The sequence below is a fragment of the Lotus japonicus genome, chromosome 1 (assembly GCF_012489685.1).
Source record: "Lotus japonicus ecotype B-129 chromosome 1, LjGifu_v1.2".
In the NCBI taxonomy this organism is placed as follows: Eukaryota; Viridiplantae; Streptophyta; class Magnoliopsida; order Fabales; family Fabaceae; genus Lotus; species Lotus japonicus.
In genome coordinates, this window is record NC_080041.1 from 132692162 (window position 1) to 132715217 (window position 23056).

General features: G+C 34.7%; 4 protein-coding genes across 6 annotated transcripts; 2 read left to right on the forward strand and 2 right to left on the reverse strand.

The window, feature by feature from the left end:
• Positions 1-1937: 1937 nt before the first annotated feature.
• Positions 1938-4275, reverse strand: LOC130730982 (transcription factor MYB61-like). Its single transcript, XM_057583155.1, has 3 exons — positions 3934-4275; positions 3597-3726; positions 1938-3367 (listed from the first exon to the last, which is right to left on the reverse strand). Exons 1-3 carry the CDS (start codon positions 4064-4066, stop codon positions 2443-2445), a joined length of 1188 nt encoding a protein of 395 aa, XP_057439138.1. The 5' UTR covers positions 4067-4275; the 3' UTR covers positions 1938-2442.
• Positions 4276-5739: 1464 nt separating this feature from the next.
• On the forward strand, positions 5740-8644 carry LOC130730983 (uncharacterized). The gene is made up of 8 exons (XM_057583156.1): positions 5740-6005; positions 6079-6138; positions 6225-6392; positions 6611-6793; positions 7051-7181; positions 7657-7825; positions 7915-8044; positions 8225-8644. The coding sequence occupies exons 1-8, from the start codon at positions 5811-5813 to the stop codon at positions 8482-8484; spliced, it is 1296 nt and encodes a 431-aa protein (XP_057439139.1). The 5' UTR covers positions 5740-5810; the 3' UTR covers positions 8485-8644.
• Positions 8645-9440: 796 nt separating this feature from the next.
• LOC130730985 (transcription factor PHYTOCHROME INTERACTING FACTOR-LIKE 15) lies at positions 9441-12024 on the reverse strand. The gene is made up of 6 exons (XM_057583157.1): positions 11837-12024; positions 10897-11725; positions 10689-10793; positions 10509-10574; positions 10334-10399; positions 9441-10025 (listed from the first exon to the last, which is right to left on the reverse strand). The coding sequence occupies exons 1-6, from the start codon at positions 11860-11862 to the stop codon at positions 9705-9707; spliced, it is 1413 nt and encodes a 470-aa protein (XP_057439140.1). The 5' UTR covers positions 11863-12024; the 3' UTR covers positions 9441-9704.
• Positions 12025-19180: 7156 nt separating this feature from the next.
• Positions 19181-23007, forward strand: LOC130730986 (auxin-responsive protein IAA30-like). 3 transcript variants are annotated; one of them, XR_009016541.1, is made up of 5 exons: positions 19181-19363; positions 19572-19768; positions 19854-19953; positions 20049-20982; positions 22390-23007. XR_009016541.1 is itself a non-coding variant. In XM_057583158.1 (4 exons), exons 1-4 carry the CDS (start codon positions 19209-19211, stop codon positions 20107-20109), a joined length of 513 nt encoding a protein of 170 aa, XP_057439141.1. In that variant the 5' UTR covers positions 19181-19208; the 3' UTR covers positions 20110-23007. The 3 variants fall into 3 exon arrangements, 1 of the variants encoding a protein (XP_057439141.1); XR_009016542.1 differs by having other exon boundaries at positions 20049-20835; XM_057583158.1 differs by having other exon boundaries at positions 20049-23007.
• The last annotated feature ends 49 nt before the right edge of the window (positions 23008-23056 follow it).

Below are 23056 nucleotides of genomic sequence, written 5' to 3' on the forward strand. Positions count from 1 at the left end.
ATTATTTTATTAATAAAAATACCTGTTTTTCTTTCTCTGTTTTCTTTACATTATATCAGGGACTAGTTTGATTTACTTTATGTGCAATTCTTCATGTCAAGATTTCTTTGAGAAGTTCTATCAATGCGTGTCCTTTTGTTTTTTTATTCGAATTAAACGATGCTATCCTAATTTATTTGTTGAAATCCACTGAATGATGCAAATTAACTCGGGAAAAACATCCCTTAGTTTTGTTTGTCTGAACTCAATTATAAAATTCTGATAGAATAATTAAATTATGCATAGCAATGTTTTCTCACGAAGGTAGCTTAATGAGTAATCTCATGTCTCTGTCTTGTTTTAAGCTATTCAATTACAAGTAGCCTTTTCTTGCATTGAAGTTTTCAGCTGGGTCCATCTCCACGTACGTAAGGACTGCTAAAGGTACTTTGATAAGGAATTCTTGGCTGCTATGCATATCATCAATTATTGAACATATTTGCATCCCCTCTAAAACATATATAATTAGTCCGTGTTAATATTGGTTGAGTACAACATGAACATGATTTATCTCAATCCACGAGAGTTTCGTCCACTTTAACATCTTCTGGTGTGTTTGAAGCATGAAATACACCTACATTGGCTTCAAATTGATTTCAAGTTAAAATTTTCTGGTGTGTACAAGTTAACTCCAAATTGATTTCATAGATATGTATAATTTAGATTTTCCCCTCCAAAAATAAAAAGTTGCAGCCCTATCCACTCTTCTTCTTCAATCCTTAACTTTTTAAAATAAATGTCCACAAAGAGAAGATGTACACATATTAAAAAATGCAATTAATATCCTTAACTTCTTAAAACATCATCTGTTTTCCTCGTGCCAATATCCGTTTGCAAAGGTTCTAACACATATTCAAACATATGTGTAATGATCAAGTTCAGTTTAATTTCAACTTCTAGCAAATTGGATTGGTGCTCATTTATGCAGTTCCTGAAAATACAGTGGAATTGAGTTGTATCGCACCTTAAAATTAAATTGGAAGTTTCTTTGTTGAAAGCCATAACTTAAGATATGTTGAAAGTGTGATCAAGGAGCTACAAGATGCAAACATACATATATGGTGCTTATTAGCCTGGGCCCTGGTGGTCTCTATCTTATTGTACGGACCTCAAGTGAACAACTTTCAATTCATTAGTAGCCGCCTCAAGTGTGGTGTCACCCTACTTACACGACACACATAGTCATGTACTCATGTTGTTAGTCATCAATCCAAGTGTCAATCAATTCGTGTTTCGATCCGAGTAAGTTAAAATGAAATGATTTATGTTAGAATACACTTATATGAAAAATAATTTCTATGAAATAATGTTATGAAACTCGTTGATTATGTCAATCGCATAAACTATGATCTGAAGCTTCATCCAAATATTAATTTTGAAACTAGAATCAATCCAGAAGCACACATCTAGACAACAAAATATCACCAAGAAATTAATGCTAACAGTTACAATCATGTAATCAATCATGCTGTGACTTGTGAGTGGCAGAATCGAACTGAGTCTTTAAAATAAAGTAAGCAACATGTTCGAAAATGTCAAAAAGAAGATCCAGGGGTATCTTTTCTTTTTCCGGTTTTTACATTTAATCTTTGGTGCTGTCCTTTTCTTGCTGATTGAAGAAAATCATTCACTTGTACTTTTGTAGAGTGAACTAGAACAACCTCATAGTTATGCAAGTAAAATGAAAACTTGCTGAGATGGGACTGAATAAATTATGCTTCTGTCAAGAAAATGATGGGGCAACCTTTTGAACCTTGGATTTGGTAAGTGCTGACTGCACATAGTGGAGTGTATGTCCCAACCATTTGAAACAAAAGGGAAACTTCCCTTGCACAAATGAAATCTCTCATGGTATAGATATGGAAATTGCACAAATGCATTATTGCAATGAAAGAGTATAAGAAAAACAAGGCAGAGCAATCTTTATTAGGCAATTCTACCCACACCCTAGAAGGCTAATTAAGACAAATGATTTGGCACACAAATATTACCAAAGGCAAAGAGGGTGAAAGAAATATTCTGTGACACACCTATATACAAATGCAAAATCTTTGGTTACACACCCCACCTTATAGCATGTTTGGATTGACATTGCCATCAGTATGTATTTGGATTTGATGCAGTTGAATTTTCCTAAATTCACTGCAGTCATTGCTCCATAGCTATTTCATCAAGATCGGACCACTTAGATTTAAAGAGATTAATTATACATATAAAATGTGAATTTAAATTTGAACAGTTCAATCTTGATCAAGCAGCTATGGAACTGTTATTGCAGTGGCTTTATTAAAATGTAACTGCAGGAAAGTCATATCCCTTTCTACCCCAGAACCAAACATGCTATGTATTATGAGCAGAGATCCCTTGGAGCCTCTAAAATCTTTCTTCATGTCAAACCTGCTGCTATATATTTTCAAAGGCTGCTGTTAGCTTCTGGAGGTCCTTGGAAAAGATACTAGAACTTTGGGAAGGTTCTTCTTGCTGCTTGGAATGAGGCAACATGGCCCCTAAAGTATCAGGCACCAAATGCTTGGAAGGTGTTTGATTTTGTGCAGCTTCCAGCATTAACATTGGGTTTTGAAGGTACTCACACCACTTGGCTTCTTCAGTAGAGGAGCTACAATCTGTCAAACCCCAAGAAGAAGAAGAAAGGATGTTGCTACTTGACAGCTCTCTGCTGCCAATGCCATCACTTGTGTTGCTGCTATTGCTATTGTTGGAAGCACTGGCTTCCCAGTAATTGGATCCATTCACAGCAAAAGAGGGTGTAGAAATATCTTCTAAGGGAACGGGAAGTGATGGTTTGTAGCAAAAAGAACTAGTTGGGGGAAGAATAGACATAATATTAGAAGCATATTCAGAGTTCACATCAGAGGGCCTCCCAATTTGGCTGAACCAATGACAAGAGTTTGAATTGGTTGGGGCACTATCAGTGGATGCAAAACTCATTTGAAGGGGGTAATAATTTCCCATCAAATTTTGGGGTTGGCTCATAAACCTGTCTAGGAGCAAGTCTTTACTAGAACAATTGGAGCTGGAAGAACCTTCCATCTCAGTTGTATAAGCCTTTGGGGCAATTGAAGAGGAATTCTGTTCATACGAAGCTGCATCAGACTTGAAACTCTCTGATTTCAGGAGGTTCAATTCATTGGAAACTTTCTCTTGGCTCTTGTTTTTGTCCTCTTTTCCATTTTCAACCTCAGACAGTGGTTTATGAGTGACAGGGTCTATACCTCTTTGCCTGAGTTTCTTCTTCAAGCAAGAATTCCACAGATTCTTTATTTCATTGTCAGTCCTCCCAGGCAATTGTGTTGCAATTTGAGACCATCTGTCAATAAACCATAAAAAGTTAACTAGGCCAGATAGGATGAGTGTTTCATAGTATATATGTAAATCCTTCAACAATTGATTCTAGAGTCAAAATGAATCATGGATAATGGATGCCATAATTGATTCTGCGAGAAAATAAGCAGATACAACTATGCTATTAAAAGATTAATCACAGGAGCAAAGAAAAATGGATTTTTTTTTGGAGAAGAAAGATGAGATTTACTTACCTGTTCCCTAATACTGCATGAAGTTCAATGATGAGATTTTCCTCTTCTTGTGAAAATGCACCTCTCTTTAAATCAGGCCTTAAGTAGTTGATCCACCTAAGCCTGCAGCTCTTACCACACCTCTGCAAACCTGCCATGGAACCACATTGACATGGAAATGAAAACCAGTTTATGTATATTTAGTAAAGGAGATTAATTAATAACATATTAAGTCTCAGCACAGAATCTAAGACGCATTTACTCAGAAGTTAAAACATGTAAGTTTTGATTAGAATTTGATTCTAGAACATTTCACCGTGAAACCAAACGTGTTGTGAAGGAGAAAGAGTTGGAGTACCTGCTTGCTTAGGAACTGAACTCCAACATCCATGACCATACATAGTAATATGTCTCAAAAGTTTTTCATCCTCCTCTGGTGACCACAGACCCTTCCTAAGCTTCTGCTTATAACAGCAAGAGTGTCTTCCCATGTGTCAGCTTGCAAGTTAACACACAATGAGGAGTGAAATTTTGTGGATAACAGAAAGCTTTTGCTTGTTGAATTTCTGGGAGAAATGTCAGCACTGAATCCAGAGTGTGACAGGTAAAGTATTATGAGAGTGAGAGAAAGAGATTATATGAAGGAAAGAAAAGAAAATGAAGTGGGTTCAGAGAAAAAGGATTTGAATTTAATATAAGAGCCAGGCCCCATGAGAGATGTCATTGTTATTAAGCTTCCTTCCTTCTATTGCTTTCTTTTCTCTCTAAAAAAGTATAGGTGTCTTTCTATTTGTTGTTTTTTTCCTACACCTTGATTTGTTTATTTTCTCTTAAATTGGAATGAAGTTATTATTTTATTAATAAAAATACCTGTTTTTCTTTCTCTGTTTTTTTTACATTATATCAGGGACTAATTTGACTTTCTTTATGTGCAATTCTTCATGTCAAGATTTCTTTGAGAAGTTCTATCAATCCGTGTAAAGAACAATTTCCTTTTGTTTTTTTTATTAGAATTAAACGATGCTATCCTAATTTATCTGTTGAAATCCACTGAGTGATGCAAATTAACTCCTGATTGGAGTTCCTATTTTCAAGGATAAACATCCCTTAGTTTCTGTTTGTCTGAACTCAAATTATAAAATTCTGATAGAATAATTAAATTATGCATAGCAATGTTGGTCACGTAGACACATCCATATGCAGTAGCTGATTGCTGCAAAATTTGGAAAAATTTCTGTAAGAATGTTCTATGCTAACCATTTTGAATATCATAGTGTTTATATCTCTAATTCTCTATTTAACAAAGTATCTTTTTCCCAACATTTAACCAGCTACTTTTAAGCAAAGCTTTAATTATGGACAACTAACTAATTGGCCGCATTAGTTGATTCACTTGATAATAACTTGTCAACGGGTTTATTAAATCTCATTAAACCCATAATGCATGTCTACGACATATAACTTACATGAGTGTTTATGCTATAAAATAAGGTTAAACAAACTCTTCTAAACAGGGATATCATAGTTAATGCTAGTTGCCTTCTAAATCAAATCATTCATCATTAATTCTTGAAAACCATTTACAATTAGCTATGCTCTTCACATAACATGCATGATATACTTCTATACATATATAACTATAAAATCTTTTAATTTTTTGAGATGATCATTTCACTTCATTCACTCGTTTATGAAGTATTTCATTAAGAGATGACAGTTAAGTTGGAAAGCAATACTCATCTTAGCCATACATACAACAAATAGTATCCCAAACAATTTATCCAATTATTGGACACAAGATATGTATGAGTCAAGAGGAGTGAGACATTGTTTAGTTCTGTACGACCGAATGTTCTATTACACTACACAACACAATCTAAAGAAGAAATATCTATGCATGTAGATGTAGGGGGCATTTGATCCTCCCTCCCTCCACAGTAGAATTAGCCCGACGCCATTAACACATTACAAGAAAACTCGTCGTTACCGACTAAACCACACACGGTATAAATTACCTTGAGTTAACTTAAGTGCGATATCCAATTATCCATTTGATACTAAAGTTTTTTGATTTTGGGCTTTATTTTTTTGAAAATGAAAATAAATAGTTGGGCCAACGACCCATTATATCAAACCAGTAAATTTTCACAATTTTAGGTAGATTGAGTTTTGACCAAAAAATCATTTGAAAGACGAAAAGCGTTGCTAGCGGTTCTGATGAACCGTGGTTAGAAAATGGATTCGAGTGCGAGTGTGAAAGATTTCATAGCAAAGGAAGTGGCTGATTGGGACGACGAATTGGTCACCGTCGCTCGATTCAAGGCATTTTCCGGCCAACGATCCGATTGGCAACCCAACTTCCTCTTCTGGAGAAATTTGATCATCAAAATCGCCACCCATTTTCGCTTCCTCACAGTTCAACCTTCCCAGGTACTAAATTCTAGGGTTTTCCCATTTTCCCCCTTTGTTTTTTCTTCTCTTACCTTAATTTCTCAACTTTCAGGTTAAGAATGAGTGGTTCAATCGAGGAGGGTTAACCCCTTTGTGTCTTGACCATGTCCTGGTGAGTGTGACTCAGTTCACTTGTTGTATTTCTTGCAAATTCAAAGGGTTTATGTTGGTCAAACTTAATTTCCAATCCAAATTCAGTTTCTGATGTATAATGAAGGTGACATCATGAGAACTCTGGACCTTGTGGATCCAAGGAGTGGAAGAGTCTCCCAACTGTTCAGAAAAGTGAGCAGTTTGATAACTAGATCGGCGACGCCGCCGGATATCGTGGCTGAAGAATTTGTGGTTGTAACTGCTGTGCTTAAGGTTATTCAGACACCCTTTTAGCTTTTGTATGCATTGGTTCATTTCCATGGTGTATGATTTCTGTGATTGTTCATGTTTGCTTTCACACAATGACACTGCCAGCAAGTCAATTAAGTTATGCAGAAGTTGGAAAAGTTTTGCTTTGTTTGATTGTTCCTATAGATGTTTTCACTTTCATGACTATTACTCAATATGTTGTTCTATTTCTTTATATGTAGGATAAGGCTGCTGAAGTTGTTAAACATCTATCTGAAAATCACTGGAATTCATCTTGTATCATCACGATGAAGAAATTTCAGGATGTATGTGGAGGGCCGGATGAAGCATCTGTAATCTTGAGGTATCTGTCTGGGTGCAGAACAGCGCAGTATCTGTCAGTCCATAAGAAAGAATTTGTAGAGGTATAAAAACCTACCTAAGTTGTTCTGCCAATCATAAGAAAAGGCTTTCGTTTGATATTCTACCCTATAGGCAAGTCTTTTTCTTGAAACATAAGACTTGGATGACACATCAAATAACTATCGACATTATGGTTTGTTAATCAAAGCTTTAAATCATATGGCATAGGTTTTCCCTAAATGTGGGCTGAAATCATCAATATTCATTTGGTTTTTATGCGTGAGACGTACTTGTCTTATTTCAATTTTTTATTTTGCAGGGGGTAAAAATTTCTCTCTCAACAGCAGTGTTATCCAGTATATCTAATTTAGATTATGATGTACTGTACTTGATTTGGACGACTGAGAAGCTTCAGCAACAACTAGATGTGATTGACAGGCGTTATGAATTGTAAGTTTTTTTAATGAATCTTTATACTTGAATATGTATCCTGAAGGGACTTCTAAATAATTAAAGTAATAAGCTAAGTTTCAAGAGCTGATTGGGTGAAGACAATTGATAATTTTATATTATATTTCTAACCGTCTCATACACAAAAATGGTCTATCTATAACACACTTAGGATGTGATCACCTTCATGTTTGATCCTCATTCTTATGAATTTCTACTTTGTAATACTCTCACACAACCACTGACATGCCTTTTCCACCTATTGAGATTTGGACCCCTCGTGGTTGTTTGTTGTCCATTCTTAAGACATGGATTATCTGATGAGAATGTGTCTATGAAGTAATTTGATTGGTTATGCAAATTTATACACAAAGGTTTCATATCATATACTACTTTCCCAGTTTACGGCTATGCTACATCAGTGTAAGGTTGTTTGCTCAAAATACTTAGTTCCCTCACAGATTGATTCTATTAGGTCAAGAAAATCAGCATTGGCTTCTCTACATTCTGGTAACAAAAAAGTGGCCCTTAGGTATGTAAGGGAGCTAAAGTTGATCACCCAGAGCAGAGAAAAATGTTTATCATTTTTGAACCGAGTAGAGGAGGTACTCAGCATTATTAGTGATGCTGAGTCAACAAAAAAGGTACTACCTTAAATATTGTCTGAATCTGATGATTGTATTCAACTGCAGTTTGTCTTTGTTACATATGGCGATCCATTGTTTGTTGGCAGGTTTCAGAAGCTATGCAGATTGGAGCGCGAGCAATTAAAGAAAATAAGATCAGTGTAGAAGATGTTGATCTTTGTTTAAGAGATCTCGAAGAGAGTATTGATTCCCAGAAGGAAGTTGAAAAGGCACTAGGTATATTTCATCAATTCTTTTATGGCTCGTATTTGAATTGTGCTTTTGCATTTTTTATGCTGAAATGAATTGTTTGAGATATTGGAGTTCATGGAATTTCAAGATCGTTGGAAATGTTTGTATGTCTGATGTCAACAATTAGGATTTTGATTTTTTAAGCACCTTGCTTTGTGTCTTCAGAGCAAACTCCTTCACACGCATATGTTGATGAAGAAGATATTGAAGAGGAATTCAAGAAGCTGGAGCAGGCTTTTGGGGAAGAGGTTCAAGTTCCTGCACCAGAGAAGACGATTGCCAATGCAGAAGGAAGCGACACTTCAGGAGCTGCTGAATTTATCAGTGATGCTTTCTCAAATCTCAAGCTTTCAGATGGTCCAGCTGAGAGGCCAAGGATCACTCAGGTGTCAGGGTCCAAAAAAACAGCAAATTTAGAAATGTAAAATGTTTAATCTGAGCGAAAATTATGGTTGTTGTGCTTCATTCTGGCAAAATGAACCATGGTTTGATTATTAGTTAGTATACATGTAATGAACATGCTTCTGTATTTAAGAAGGTGTACAGTTAATGTTGCAGATAAATATCCAAACTCTTAATTTATCATGATGTGGAATCTGATGGAGAAGCTAGATGGGAAAGGGAAACCGAAGAAGGAGACGTATGCTTTACTCTTACCATTGTTCTATTTCAACATGTCACTATGCCTCATTCACCTCCATCTCAAGAAGAAAACAAGAGAAAATGTCAAGAATGATGAGATATATGTGACATTTATGAAAGGTCTAATGTAGTCACTCTAGATCTTGAAGAATTACTTTGTTTTCTAGTAGATAGCGAGCCATTGAATTACGAGGAAGCTATGAAAATGAACTGTAGGAGACAAGCTATGGAAGAATGCGAATGGAGAACCAACTCTTCCCAAGGGCCATGAAGCAACTGAAGTAAAATGAGTGTACAGAGAGGTGGAAAGATAGAAAATGAAACTTATGGTAAAATTTTACAAGAAAAAACTAAAGTTTGACTGTGAAGAAGCTTATGCACTTTGGCAACTCAAGTCACGTGGAAAATCTACCAAGTCAGACATGAAGTCTGCATTTTCAAATGTATTTTTAAGAAGATATCTATGTTGAGCAACCTTTGAGCTATGTGATTAAAGAACATAAAAAAGTTTAATATTGAAAAAAAGTTTCGTATGAGTTGAAACAAGCACCGTGGGCAGGGAATACCACATTGACAAATACTGCTAAGACAACAGATTTTCTCATTGCATTAGTAAGTATGCTATTTATTTACAAATCATGATAATGGAGAAATTTTAATTATTTTTTTCGATGGGAAATATCTTATATTCACCAGCAACAATCCAAGTTTGTTTGAAGAATTTCGAAAGGTAATGTCACTTGAGTTTGAGATCACGAACATAAGGCTCATGTCATATTATCATGGTCTAGAAGTGAAGCATAAACTCATAAGATATAAAGAATCCACGATACTATTAATTTATTTCACGTTTTTGTCTATTGATCTTTTTCATCACTACATAAAAATCAAACCATCAAACTACAAACTGTCAGAATCTGCTGCTGATATTCTACAATCAAATAATAGGACTATCTTTCTTAGTTCTAAGTTTCTTTCATAGCAATTGATTTGAATAAAAATTTCAGTTCTTGGGGTTTGAGGCCTCCAAAGTTGTTAAGGGTGCAGAATAAGGCAATGGTTCCGCCGCCGCTATAAATGGTTGTTGTGTAGAAGAAGAGTTTCCAATGATAGGGAAGAAAGGTGTATTAGGAATTGACATGTTTGGTATTTGTTGGTTGGAGAAACCAAACATCTGAAGTCTGTTGTCTGTGAAACCAGGAAGTGATGGAATTGAAAACTGTGGTGGGTTGCAAGGGATTCCTCCCATTCCAACTCCCATTAACTGAGGCAAATGTGGTGGCATCATAAGTGGCATACATAGCCCTCTCCCCATTGACATAATCTGCAGTTCATATAAAATACTATGCTTAATACATATCTTAAAAACCAAGCAATTTGATTTTTTTTTTTGATAGGCAATAAGCAATTTGATAGATAACTAACAATGAGTATTTTCCTTAGGTTATGTAAGTTAAGTCTATTAGGAAGTCTTTGTGATGCAATGTAATGATGAATAGAAGAACATCATTAGATACGTTGCTTGTTTAAGTCTTCAATCGATGTATTTTGTATAAATATGTCCTCTAATGAATGAAAATGTATGCTGCTGTTATTCAAACCAAAAATAATAGAAAAGAACACAAATTTTACCTGTAACTGATGTTTGAGGGTCTTTAGATAGTCAATGGCATCGTCAAGCATTGAAGCTTTATCAATCTAAGAGACATACAAAGCAAAACGTTTAGAATTAAAACAAGTGCAAAAAGGTCTTATTTTTTTTTATCATAAAAACACAATGAATTCAATCAGCCTCAAACTCACACACCTTGTTGCAGTTGGGTATGAGCTCCTTCAGTGTCCGTATCTTCTTGTTGATTTTATCTCTTCGCTTCTGCAAACATCAACAACTATGTCAGTTAGATGAAATTAACATTGACATAGTTGTTACATTCAAGATGTTCTTCGTTTTAAATGTACATATTTATTTATATATATGTTTGCTCACCCTTTCAGATAAATTATGAATCTCTGCGCTTCTTCTTCTCTTGATTCTGGTACCGTCTCGAGCTTGAACTTCCTTCACTGTATAATCTTCTGTTTCCTCATCATCCTGCATAAAAAAAATCCAGGTTATTGAGAATGAAGGTAGCTACTTACTACTAATGACAGAAGAAGCTTAAAACATAGCCTGTTTGTTTCCAGTTTCCACTTACATCACTTAAAAATGCAGAATCATCACTGTCCTGATCATGTTTCCTGCTACCAAAGTTTGGGTTGTATGAGGCTTCAATCGAACATACAGAAGAAGAAGCTATTGCTCGTTCATTGCACAAGTTATCATTTTTAGCTTTTCCCTTTGCAAGTGCTTCATATTGAGTAGTTCCATTGGAACTGTTACTATGGCTAACAGCTTCAGAATGTTCATCAAGTGGTGGTGGTGCAGCAGCACTTCCTTCAACAATGGATTTGGTGTTCCATTTGTTAGTAGTTAAAAATCTTTGTCCTCGAAATCCTGTGAGAACATGTGATCCTTTAGCTGATTCAATCACTGTGGAATTGTCAGTAGCACCTTTGCTACTAGTAGATTTCTCAACTTTGCTATGTTCAATCTCCTTCACTCTTGGTGAAAGTGCAATTCTTGTTGTCTGTGTTGCACTCTTTCTGTGATGATTAGTGGATTTGAGAAACACTTCAGGTATCAAAAAGTTGGAAAAATTCTGTTTCTGTGAGTTTGTTAGTGGTGTTAGGCTTGAATCCATTCTTGGTTTCTTGAGTGGAGCAGAATAAGGTAAGCACTGTTGTGAGGAGTATGTGCAATCTTTCATAGGTCTTAAGTTCCGAAATTCATCAATAGGCTTCTTACAAGAACTCTTGCTTTGTGGTGATTGTAATTGCAAATCATGAATCTGAGAGGAACCTTGGCCAATATTGCTTTGATGTGAAAACCCTATGCACAAATTATTAGGAGTCTTTGGTGTTGTTCTATTTGATGAACCTAGTTGGCCATTTTCCCACACCAGCTCAAAGAAATCATTGCCATAACTGAAATGAAATGAGTCATGACTCATTTTGGTTAGAAACTAAAGGAAGGAAGCATATTAATATGAAAAAAGATCAAAAAAATTGCAATAAATGTTTATAAACAATACTTACATAGAGTCAAGCATCTTTTCAGTCATTGAAGTAAATGAAATTAAGCTAAACAATTTGAGTTTCTCTGCTATATGTGTCTTTGGTGTATTTTGTTTCTGTATGTTAATTTCTGATCACAATTTGCTATATAGCTCTCTGAGCAAGCAGAATCAGAAGAAGATGTGATGTGATGAATTGTGGAAACAGGTGATAATATATAAACCATGATGGTCTTGGTTCATGTTCATATGGTGCCAAAAGTCCATGTGATCAATGATATATTCCTAGTACGTGGCGAAATAAAATTTCAGGGATTGGTGTCCACAAGTTAAAGTTTAATTTTCATGCAGTTCTGTTTGTCATTTTGTGCTAGACAATGATGTGGTGGACCCGCATACTCTCTTTCTCTCCACATTTCATCTCAAACGAATTAGGTTCTCTGTATTTTCTATCCCTAGAAAATGACAGACCATGTTCCTAAATAAAAACTCGACATTCAAATACAAACACATATTACTTTTACACCCTCAACCTCAAGGGTTTGTTTGTATGAAAGAAAGAAAGTGAATCCAACATGCACACGCTCTGCAAAATAGTTTTTCATTTTCATTTACAAGACACTTAGCTAGAATCCTCTTCCGGCCAGCTTAAAAGATCAAAATGTCTAATAGCATCTTAGTCAGCCAAAAAATCTTGCAATCACCGTAATGACAGACGAGATAACTTATATATATACTTATGGAAGATCTCGTCTCTGCAAAGGCCGAACGAAACGACCTTGACTCATTTACCACTTGAACCAATGAAATCCGAACAATCACATTTTTTAAAGAACTTATCATATGAACTTTTGAAGTTAAGGAGAAATTTTAGAAGGTAATAAAAGCTATCAATTTTTTTTTTGAAAATATCAAAATTATTCATTGAAAAAGTAATTATTAGGATTTACAAAACCAGTAACATAATTTATATATATATAGTGTATTAAGTGAGAACAGTGTTTTATTGTGAGAGATGATGGCATCAAATCTTAACCATTAAATCATAAATGAGTGGTCAAGATTAAAACATAAAGTTACGTGACTTTTTTAAAATGTCACATGGCTATTTAATGACATTAAATCTCAACTACTCATTTATGATTTAATGGTCACGATTTAATGTTCTCATCTCTCATAATAAACATTGTTCTCACTTCATCATATATATATATATAAAACTAGTATATAAGTATAAAATGTATACGTTCATTATGATTTTTTACTTTGACCTATTCATAGTTGAAGTTGAAATGACCAACAAATGATTAGTTTTAGCGTTATTTTAGGGTGTGAGGGGTGTGTCTCACGGTTATAGTATGAGAGGAGCTTGATATATTTGTTTTAAAACCACATTAGATTAAGAGTTTAGCACATTAATAAAAGACACTGCATTTCCACACAAAACCCTAAGGTTGAGTGTGTTACGGGTCTTATTTCACTTATAAAGTATTTCAATCTATTATTTTGTTCAATATGAGACTTCTTTTTTATTTTATTCTATTTACTTATTCACACTTGGGGGAATGGAATTCCCAATAGGTTACATGCTAAATATTTACATGAAGGTATGAGGGTCGAGTTTTGTGATGAAAAAATCTTATTGTAAGAGAGCTAATTCTATCATGACGTGAATGTTATCGGTTTGAATTGCCGATTTGCGGTCGGTCTGAAAAATTAAAAATTGAATTGATTGACATCTGAAGCTTAGGGACCGTTGATGATGATGGTCACATCGAAAGAAAACCACGCTACATGGAATCTGAGGTTTTGGTGGGGTGTGAGGCCCATCACCCATGGAAGGGTTTTGTTGGATTGCTTAGAACCATCCACGAGCATCTAGCCAAATTCAAAGTGGGGGTGATCAACCACACCCTCTCCCTGATGCATTTTCAATCCCAGGTGTGAGTGGTTTGCCACTTTCACGTGAATCACAGCATGGCTTCACGTGCCTTCTTCTCTTCATGTCTGTACTTTTCAAGCTCATGACTAAGACTTTCTTCGAATTGGAAGGGTCTACCTGCACTGCACCCCAATAATAGACTGAGACAGTGAGACATACAAAATATCTCCAAGTTCGTTCACGTGACAATCAAAAAGATAGAAACTAGCTAGTGCAACATTTTCTAACCAATAATATTAGAGGGGATCAAGAATTGCTTCAATGCAACACGCAATATCCATGATTAGAACGAATACAATTAATATGATGGGATCTCACATGTAGACTAGTCACTAGTGTTTCTTTTTTTTTCTTATCTTCTTCTATCTTTTAGCTAAGGACTGATTTGATCAGTGTTTAATTATTGTCTCACTCTTTCCTATTTGAGGAAGAGCATAATTGAAACTAGGGTACGAGCTAAAGAAGTTGAAGTAGAAACATCTACCTCATGAGAGAACGAAATATTCCAAACCCAACCTCATGCTCTTAATAATTAATGTTCCTAAGCCAATGATTATGGAGTTAATAGTAATTAATTTCTTAGCCTCCACACAATCAAATTCACGAGCAATCTCCTTATACCGCACCCCAGCTTCCAAGCATGGTATAATTTCCCTCATCCACAACAAGTAACTCAACATGACGAATCCAGAACTTTTGAGTAGTAGGGGCAATTTCTTTTTGTGTACGCAGGTAGTCTCTACGGGGAGACAATCTTATTTGAGCCGAAAACAATCTCATCCTAATATTGTTCTTAGTCCAATGATTATGGACCTAATAGTAATTAACTTCTCAGCCTCCACACAATCAGATTCACAAGCAATCTCCTTATACCGGACCCCAGCTTCCAAACATGACGTAATTACCCTCCTCCATAACAAGTAACATAACATGGGAATCCAAATTTTTTGAGTAGAGGGGACAATTTCTTTTTGAGTAATTACCGTGGGCTTTCAAAAAAATTGTTGATAATTTATCAACGACTTAAGTTGTCAAAATGTTATCGACGGTTGTATGCTTTTTCTCATCACTCTTGCCCTTTTTTCCTTTCACTGCTTTCTTAGACCTCTTCTTGGAGTTTTTTTTTTGAATAATGTGAACAAAATTTATCAAAAAGGTACCAAAAAATCATATTTACCATAATAGGGTGTTTTTGTACAGCTTGGCATTGATGTGGCTGGTGGGGTGGATTCACGTCAGCCCACACGAACTCCTGTATGAATTCACGTCCCCCGAAGCGAATTCAGTGCAGGTTTCACGTGATTCTACGCAAAAAGCGTGTCTCCATCGTCTCATCACGCCAACTTTGTCCTATTAGGATTCACTTGGTTTGAGTTGAATCACGTGCAAGATTCTTGTCTGATTCCACTGCCACCTCATTGAATTCGCTTCGAGTGACGCGAATTCATAAAGAAATTCACGTGGGGTGACGTGAATCCACCATCACCCGCCATGTCAATGTCAAACTGTTTAAAAACACCCAATTATAGTAAATATCATTTATTTCACCCTTTTTAGTAATTTTAATTTTTTTTGCATTATTAAAAAAATCCCCACTTCTTGTCCTTTTAAAAAAAAAGTTCTAAAAATTCATAACTACCTTAAATGTCGTATAGGCTTTTTTCTCACTTTTTTAAGAGGCTTGTGGTTCCTGGTCCAAGACCCAGTTATTACATTTCACTATTTGGTTACATGGGCTATTGTTCTGCTCCAACAAGAAAGGCCCAATTTTAACTGCCTGTTCTACAAAGCCCCTTATGCGGTTAGATTTAATAAATCACATTTTGGTGTAAATCACAAAATCCAGACAAAATTCTAACTTTGAGACTTGAAACAATTTCAGACCAAAAAAAAAAAAAGACTTGAAACAATTACATGAGTTACCTGCTTAATCCTAACATTGTCTCCCATTACCTACCCTGCAATACTTGAAATTGAGCTATAAAGGTATTACAAGAACAGGGACGTTAAAAGAAATTGGGAGATGTTAGATTTGGTCTTATCCTTGCAAGACACATATCTGGCTAATTAACAAAAGAGAAATGTGCATTTCAAAAAAAAAAAAACAAAAAAAAAAAGAGTTACGTACTGCTTTTTTCTAAAGGCTGGTTCAACACAAATCCTTTGAGTGTTGGAGACCAAATGACAATTTGATGACTAAGCAACCTTGTGGTTGGGATTATAGGAAACATTTTACCTTTTTTTTGTTTTTTGTTTTGTCTTTTTCCACCGTTTAAATATTTATTCGCAGACCTCCTTAATTTCTTTAGATCCAAGCAAATTAGTTGTTGTTCTTGTTTGTTCCCTCTTCAACTTGTTAAACCTGAAGAAAAAATAATTAATCAACACGTGATCAGGGAGAATAAAATTGCGGGTTACGCGTGAAATTATACACGTGAGCGCAATCATGTTGAGAAAAGAAAGAAACAAAGAATATGATTTGCCAGTGCTGCCCACAAGTTTAAGGGCAATTGTCAGATAATTAAATGTTTAATTTTTAAGTGGTGAGTATGGAAAATAATTTATTGATCTTCGAGCATTAAAATAATTATTCTCATAACTACCGCATGTGAGAATATAGTGGAAATACCAAAAAATAATATGGTGTGCTACCCAGGGTGTCACTAGCATTGAGATCCTTGTAATGGTTTGGATAGTTTGGAGTAGCAAATAGAGTCTTGTAGTTTGATGATTCTTGGAATAACTTTTTTAGTTTTTACAATATTTATAGATAATTTGGCACTGATCAAATGTTTATATTAATATTAAAATAAACTTAATATGAGTTTTGATATTTTATTATTATTGCTTTCATGTATCTTAAACTTCTTATCCATTTAATTATTATTATTATTATTAGGTTTAATTATATTGTTAGTCCTTATAGTTTAAGGAATTCATGAATTTAGTCCTTACAGTTTGAGTTGCTAAAATTAAGTCACTCTAGTATTAAATTAAACAAATTTTGTCAAAATGTTAATTCGTACGTCCTTCAATAATTAATGAAAAAGTTTATGTGGATTACAATTTTTTTACGTGAATGAAAATTTAAGACGATTTATGTTATTTTTTAACAGAAAATTTGTGATATGTGTTAATTTTTTTCCATTAGTTATTGAACAACAAGGTAATATTTGAGCAAGAAATGTTAAGGATTAAAATCATACATTTCTGGAACTATAGGGATCAAAGTGGGATTTATGACACTAATGCCAACATAAAAATTGCTTCTCTTTGCGTTAACACATAAATACCCATAATTTTCTGACCCCGAGACAGGAGAGCAGGTATCACTCTTTAGTCTTTAGACCATTAAAAAAGTCAGTAGACAATGTTCGACAAATCTGTTTATAATGCCTTTTTGTTATTTTCTGCCCCCTCCCATTCATAGTATCTTCCACAAGTATCGTTTTGCCCTTCTTTTTATTTTACTTCCTCCAATAATAAGGATGCTACACATAGATTAAGGAAATTACATGAAGTTCTTAATCAGAAGGATCTATAATTACCTTTAATTAAGTTCTCTTGTTAAAACACTCAAAATAGTTATTCCATTAATGATTTTTCTTATATCTATTTAGTGAATATACCAAAATAAAATAAAATAAGAGTAACATTTTTAAAATAAATAAATAAATGTCTTTATTTTTAGTTCAAATGACAGATAATAAGCTGTTAAACGGTCAATCCAATTATGCTACGTTTGATGACTTTTGCTGCTTTTTCAGAGCTCTATAAATTTTATCAGTAAAACCTAGAAAGAAATGTGAGACAAAAAAGGCCGAGTGTTATTACATGCGCTCATGCTTTCTTCTGTGGCACAACCTTTCTTTAAAGATACTAGCTTTAAATTGAAAAGAGTATGTATAACAGTATAAGTGTTTTGCTTTAAATAAATATATGTGTATGACATTTAATTGTTTTATATTCATTTATAACATTTGATTGTGAAGGCATCATAAGAAAAACATGTTTACTTTATGAAATTCTAATTTGCTATAAATACTTCTTACCCAAAAATTACTCATGCTCTCATGCTAGGTGAAATAAAAGAAAAAAATGATGACAAGCTTTGAACTTTGTCTAGGTTAATTCATGTAAGAGGAAAAGGGAGAGGACACTTGTCTCATAGTGGATTTTGTTATGTGTAGCTTAGTAGCTATGATAAAAAGTGCATAACTTCAAATGGTAGATAACTGAGCTTCTTAAATATTTAGTCGATGATTCAATATTTAGTCAACTCGCTAAATGTGATCTCCGAGCCTCGAGATGATTAGTATAAGAGATTAATTTCTATGCACTGACGGTGTAAAAAGTTTTACACCATCATTCAATCACAACCTTCCATTTTTCTATTTTAGATATTATTAAATTCAAAATTAATTGTGAGCTAACAAAATGGAGGGATGTGATTGAATGATGGTGTAAAACTTATTTACACCGTCGGTGCATAGAAATTAATCTCTTAGTATAATGACTGTCAGTCAAGGACGAACCTACATATTAAAAAATGGGGCGGTGGCCTCCAAGAGAATTTTTTTCCCTAATAGAAATATTGAAGTTATTTTGGCCCTCATAAATTTTTTTATAGCGACTGTATTAATTAGTGAAAGTTAATTTTATGTTAAGTTTTTGGACAACTTTTCTAGTTCTATCCTTGATGCCGGTCATGCGATGCCTTGGTGCAGAACTTCCCCTAATAAGTACATGTTCTGATGTGGTTGATGGTTTTTTTGCTGTTCAAGGAAGTAGTACATCAGTAGGTTTCTAGGTAACACAGCAGAATTTGTAGCATCACTAGTTCCAACACCTTTATTATATAGTACTACTAGGATTCGTCTCTGCAATCAAGGTCCCCCATGCGCTACACGATGATTATATCCATTGAACATTGATTAGTGGATATTAACTGTGTGTACAATGTTTCAGATATCAATGTCCTCTTGTCCACCTTATGAATGTGTCCACAGTCTAGGTTCATTCTCTCAAAGCACAAAACAAAAAAACACCTTATAGCTTCACTATGTGACCGCTTAACACGCCTTGTCCAACAGATGTCTCTGGGGTAACCATAACACTGTCTTCAAATTTCCACTAAACAAAAAATAAAGCACTTTTAACAGTGCAATTTTTTTACTTACCTGCATCATAGTCATAGATCTTCTACTCTAATCAATGTGCATAAAAAGATGAAATTTTATCAATGGAATGAAAACATGTCCAAGTGTAGATGCCAAGTTGCAATTTTTTCTCACTGACGCGTGTATTTGTCGGCTATTCTTACAACATTTCAAATCTACCAATGACATGGAAGAAAGGAAATGAGGAAAAGTGGCTTAGAATCTCTTTCTTGATTTGTTTATAAAAAGGTCTTGATGTGGCGGCTTGATCTGTCATCTAGCAAAGTTCCAAAATGGGAAAAGCCACTAGTTCTTCCTCTTCTTCAATTAGCAGCACCAACAACCCCCGCTTTGTTCTTTCAACTGCATCCTCTCTCACACAATTCAACACACAAGAACTTCCCACAGATCTTAGGCTTGGACCAAGCATTTCAGCCTCTATGTTAAGGTTTGTGCTCAAAATCAGCTTCTGTTTCCTCATAATCAACTCAGAAACCCCATGACTATTTCCATAAGCTTCTCTCAAGAATTGATTTTGGCTTTAGAATTTTTTCTAATATGATTTCCAAATTTGTGTTAATATTATGAAGATCCTTAATGACTCTTCTATATTTATATCAAATGTGTTGATCTATGTCATTCTTTAATTTTTGTAGGGGGCAATGGCAACCAAACCACCCATCTGGGAGAAACTCACAAGGTGCTGAAGTAAATGATTGCAGTGATAGCAGCTTCTTTGTGAAGGTGTACATGGAAGGCATTCCAATTGGCAGAAAACTCAATATACTAGCTCATGGTGGTTACTATGAGTTAGTAAAGACTCTTGAGAACATGTTTGACACTACCATTCTATGTAAACTCTATTGCTATACTCTTACATTGTATGATTTTGTTTCGACATTAGTGAAATGACATTGGAAATTGAATCTTTTGATCAGGGGGAACAGAGATGGATGGAGTTCAACCAGAGAGATGCCATGTGCTAACTTATGAAGATGAAGAAGGGGATTTGGTCATGGTTGGGGATGTCCCTTGGGAGTAAGTTAACTCTCTCTATCTTTGAGGAGCACATTGTATATAGATATATATCTTCTATTTTATGCATTAATGTATTTTCTCTTTTGGTTGTGTAGGATGTTTTTATCCACTGTAAAGAGGTTGAAGATCACCAGGGTAGACACATTCGGGTGTTGAAGATCACCATGGTTTCAAATTTTGTTCTCTTAGAGTGAGATTCAATAGTATGGTCACTGATCTGAAAATTTAGAAAATCTTAGCTGAAGTCTGCAGAAAGTTATAGATGTATATGATGCATAGCTCACTCTGATCTTTCTTTGAAGAAAATGGAAAAGAATAGTGTTGTACATTATTTCCTCTTTTGAGCTATTGAGCTACTAGCATTACTTTCATTCTAGAAGTAAGCTTCTAACCATTAACTAGTCTTTCTCTTTGTTTGCCTACTTACATGGTGTTTGGATATGTATTGGACACAATTAAACTTCAAAACACGTTAGGTAAGAAGCTACATATTCTAATTCTAACAAATAGATTAAAATGATTTTATAGTCTAAACTTGAATTCCAGATGTGCAAACTCAAATTCTGAAATGTATGTACAAAACTGGTAGTCTACCTTTCAGCTTGGTCCCTTACCTGTAGCCACAGGAAGGTGAGGGAAATTTATTCAAATGACAAGAAACAACGAATATGATTCTTTTTACTTTTGAGAGTATCTACCAGCAATGAGGAATGTGCAGGCAATAGTGGTAGTCTTCTCTAAAAAAAAAGTGGAAATGTATGCATTAACTTGGTCCCTTGGTGGAAGTTTTGAACCAGGGAGAGGGAGGAGAAGCTCAATGCCATCAAACTGAGAAAAGTTATTTGGGAGCGTCAGAAGAATCAAGGGCATGATGATTTTCAGGTGAAGCTGGTTGTGATTTTAATCTGATCTCACGTTGATACTCATCTGCTGCAATCTGGTAAAAATCATCAATGCCATATGTGGTTGGTCCTGCTTCATCATTCACACACAACACAAGAGATGCTCAATTGCTGATTAAAGTACATGGTACATGCTTCATATACATCTTTTGATTGCTTACCTCATTTACTCTTCATGGAGGGATCTACAATTGCTGATTAAAGCATCTACAATTGTTTCTCTATGAGAACATATTGTAGATGCTTTCAAAAGACAGCAAAAATTAAATAAACAGACAGCAACTAAGATAGGATATAACAACCCTCTTTCAATATTGGAATGCAATTTAGTTTAAGAAGGTTTCTACGAATCACCCTAACAAGTAAAAGGATTTATTTTTCAAAATTTTCACAGTTGATAATATTGAGAGCAATGAGGGATCATCTGTACAACTTTAATGAGCCTATCTACATTACATTACACTTCCAAGATGTAAAGAAATGCTATTAATTTAGTCCTCAGGCATATATCTAAGTCTTTTTTTTATAAGCCAAGGCATTGCATTCAAAACAGCACAAGGGGTTCTAACCCGAATACAATGAGAAAAAGAAGACTAGTCAAAAAAGGACTAGAACTTGAGAAAGCAGAAGATACATGAGAGCATGAAATAGGAAAAAGATGAGAAACCAGAAAGAATGCCAAAGAAATGACAACCAATCCCTTCATGGAAGTATCATGCATAAGTCTTTTATATGATCACACTTAAAGAAACGATCTCTAAAAGATTGCAAATGAAAATTATTTATCCTGTTTTCCCTCTATTCACTCCTTTAGGCCATGTTTGGATTGATATTAGGAGTGGAATGAGATGGAAAGGGAGTGTTATTATGTTCCATTAGTTGATTTTGTTAATGATGGAATTAGATGTAATGTGATGAAATTCATTCCATCACGTTCCATTACTTACCATCAATTTTCATACCCTCAATTTGGATGAAAGGCAATGAATAGAAACACTAAAAATTAGTAGTGTTTTAAAAATAAAGGTATAGTATAGTAATAAAAAAAATGTTCAATTCAACACAAAGAAAATCGTAAATTTGTTATGCTTCACCATAAAATATTCAAACAAAGTGAAAACATTTTTATTCTATTCCATCATATTTCATTCTTTCCATAAATCAAAATGTATCCCCTAAACTATTGCATACCACAAATAATTACTTAATGTTGGAGCATTTTATTTAATAATAATAATAATAACATGCATGAAACACTCTTATGGATAATGCACAACTATTGAAATTATAATGTAATTCCATTCCATATTGTATTTATCGGTTGCTTGCACAGCAAGCTAAACCTTGTTCATAGAGTTTGTTAGTCTTAACTAGTGTTAGTTAGCACAGGTTAGAGTTAGTTACTTAACTTTACCATAGTTAGGCTTTAGTATATAATTTACTCTTTTCTATACTGCCATCTGCATGCCTCTTGTGTTGATACGCGCCAATCAGTCACATGATTTAACATTTTCTATGGTTCTTCCCTGATTAGCTGACATTCTAAGAAGCAGAGTACGATCTCTCGTTCATCTTCAGAAGCAGAATATCGTACCCTTGCTTCCACAAAATGGCTTCTCTATTTGCTTCAAGATTTGCATCATCCTTTGTCAGGTCTCGTGACCATTCATTGTGACAATCTTTCTGCCATACACATTGCACAAAATCCAACATTCCATGAGCGCAAAGATCAGCTGGCAGATCTTCACACCAAGGCTCTTCATCCAGCTCCATTTAGACACTTATTGTACTGAGTCTCAAGGATCTATATGTCTCAGTTTGAGGGATATTGATTCTTGGCTAGAACAGTTTCCAAGACCAACATACTAGTTGTTGAAGGGTATCTATTTGAACTTCCTGACATTATGAGAGCAATAATGCAAGCATGCAAGAAAGCTAGGAGTAATGGTGTCTTGGTCGCAATAACAACTTCAGATGTATCCTGCATTGAGAGACATTTTGATCATTTCTGGTACAGCAAGCTAAACCTTGTTCATAGAGTTTGTTAGTCTTAACTAGTGTTTGTTAGCTCAGGTTAAGAGTTAGTTAGAGGGAGCCATAGTTAGACTTTAGTATATAATGTACTCTTTTCTTCATTGAATGTTAAGAAATCAATTTCTCAATTTCTACTTTGATAACAACAATAATAAACTAAGATAATT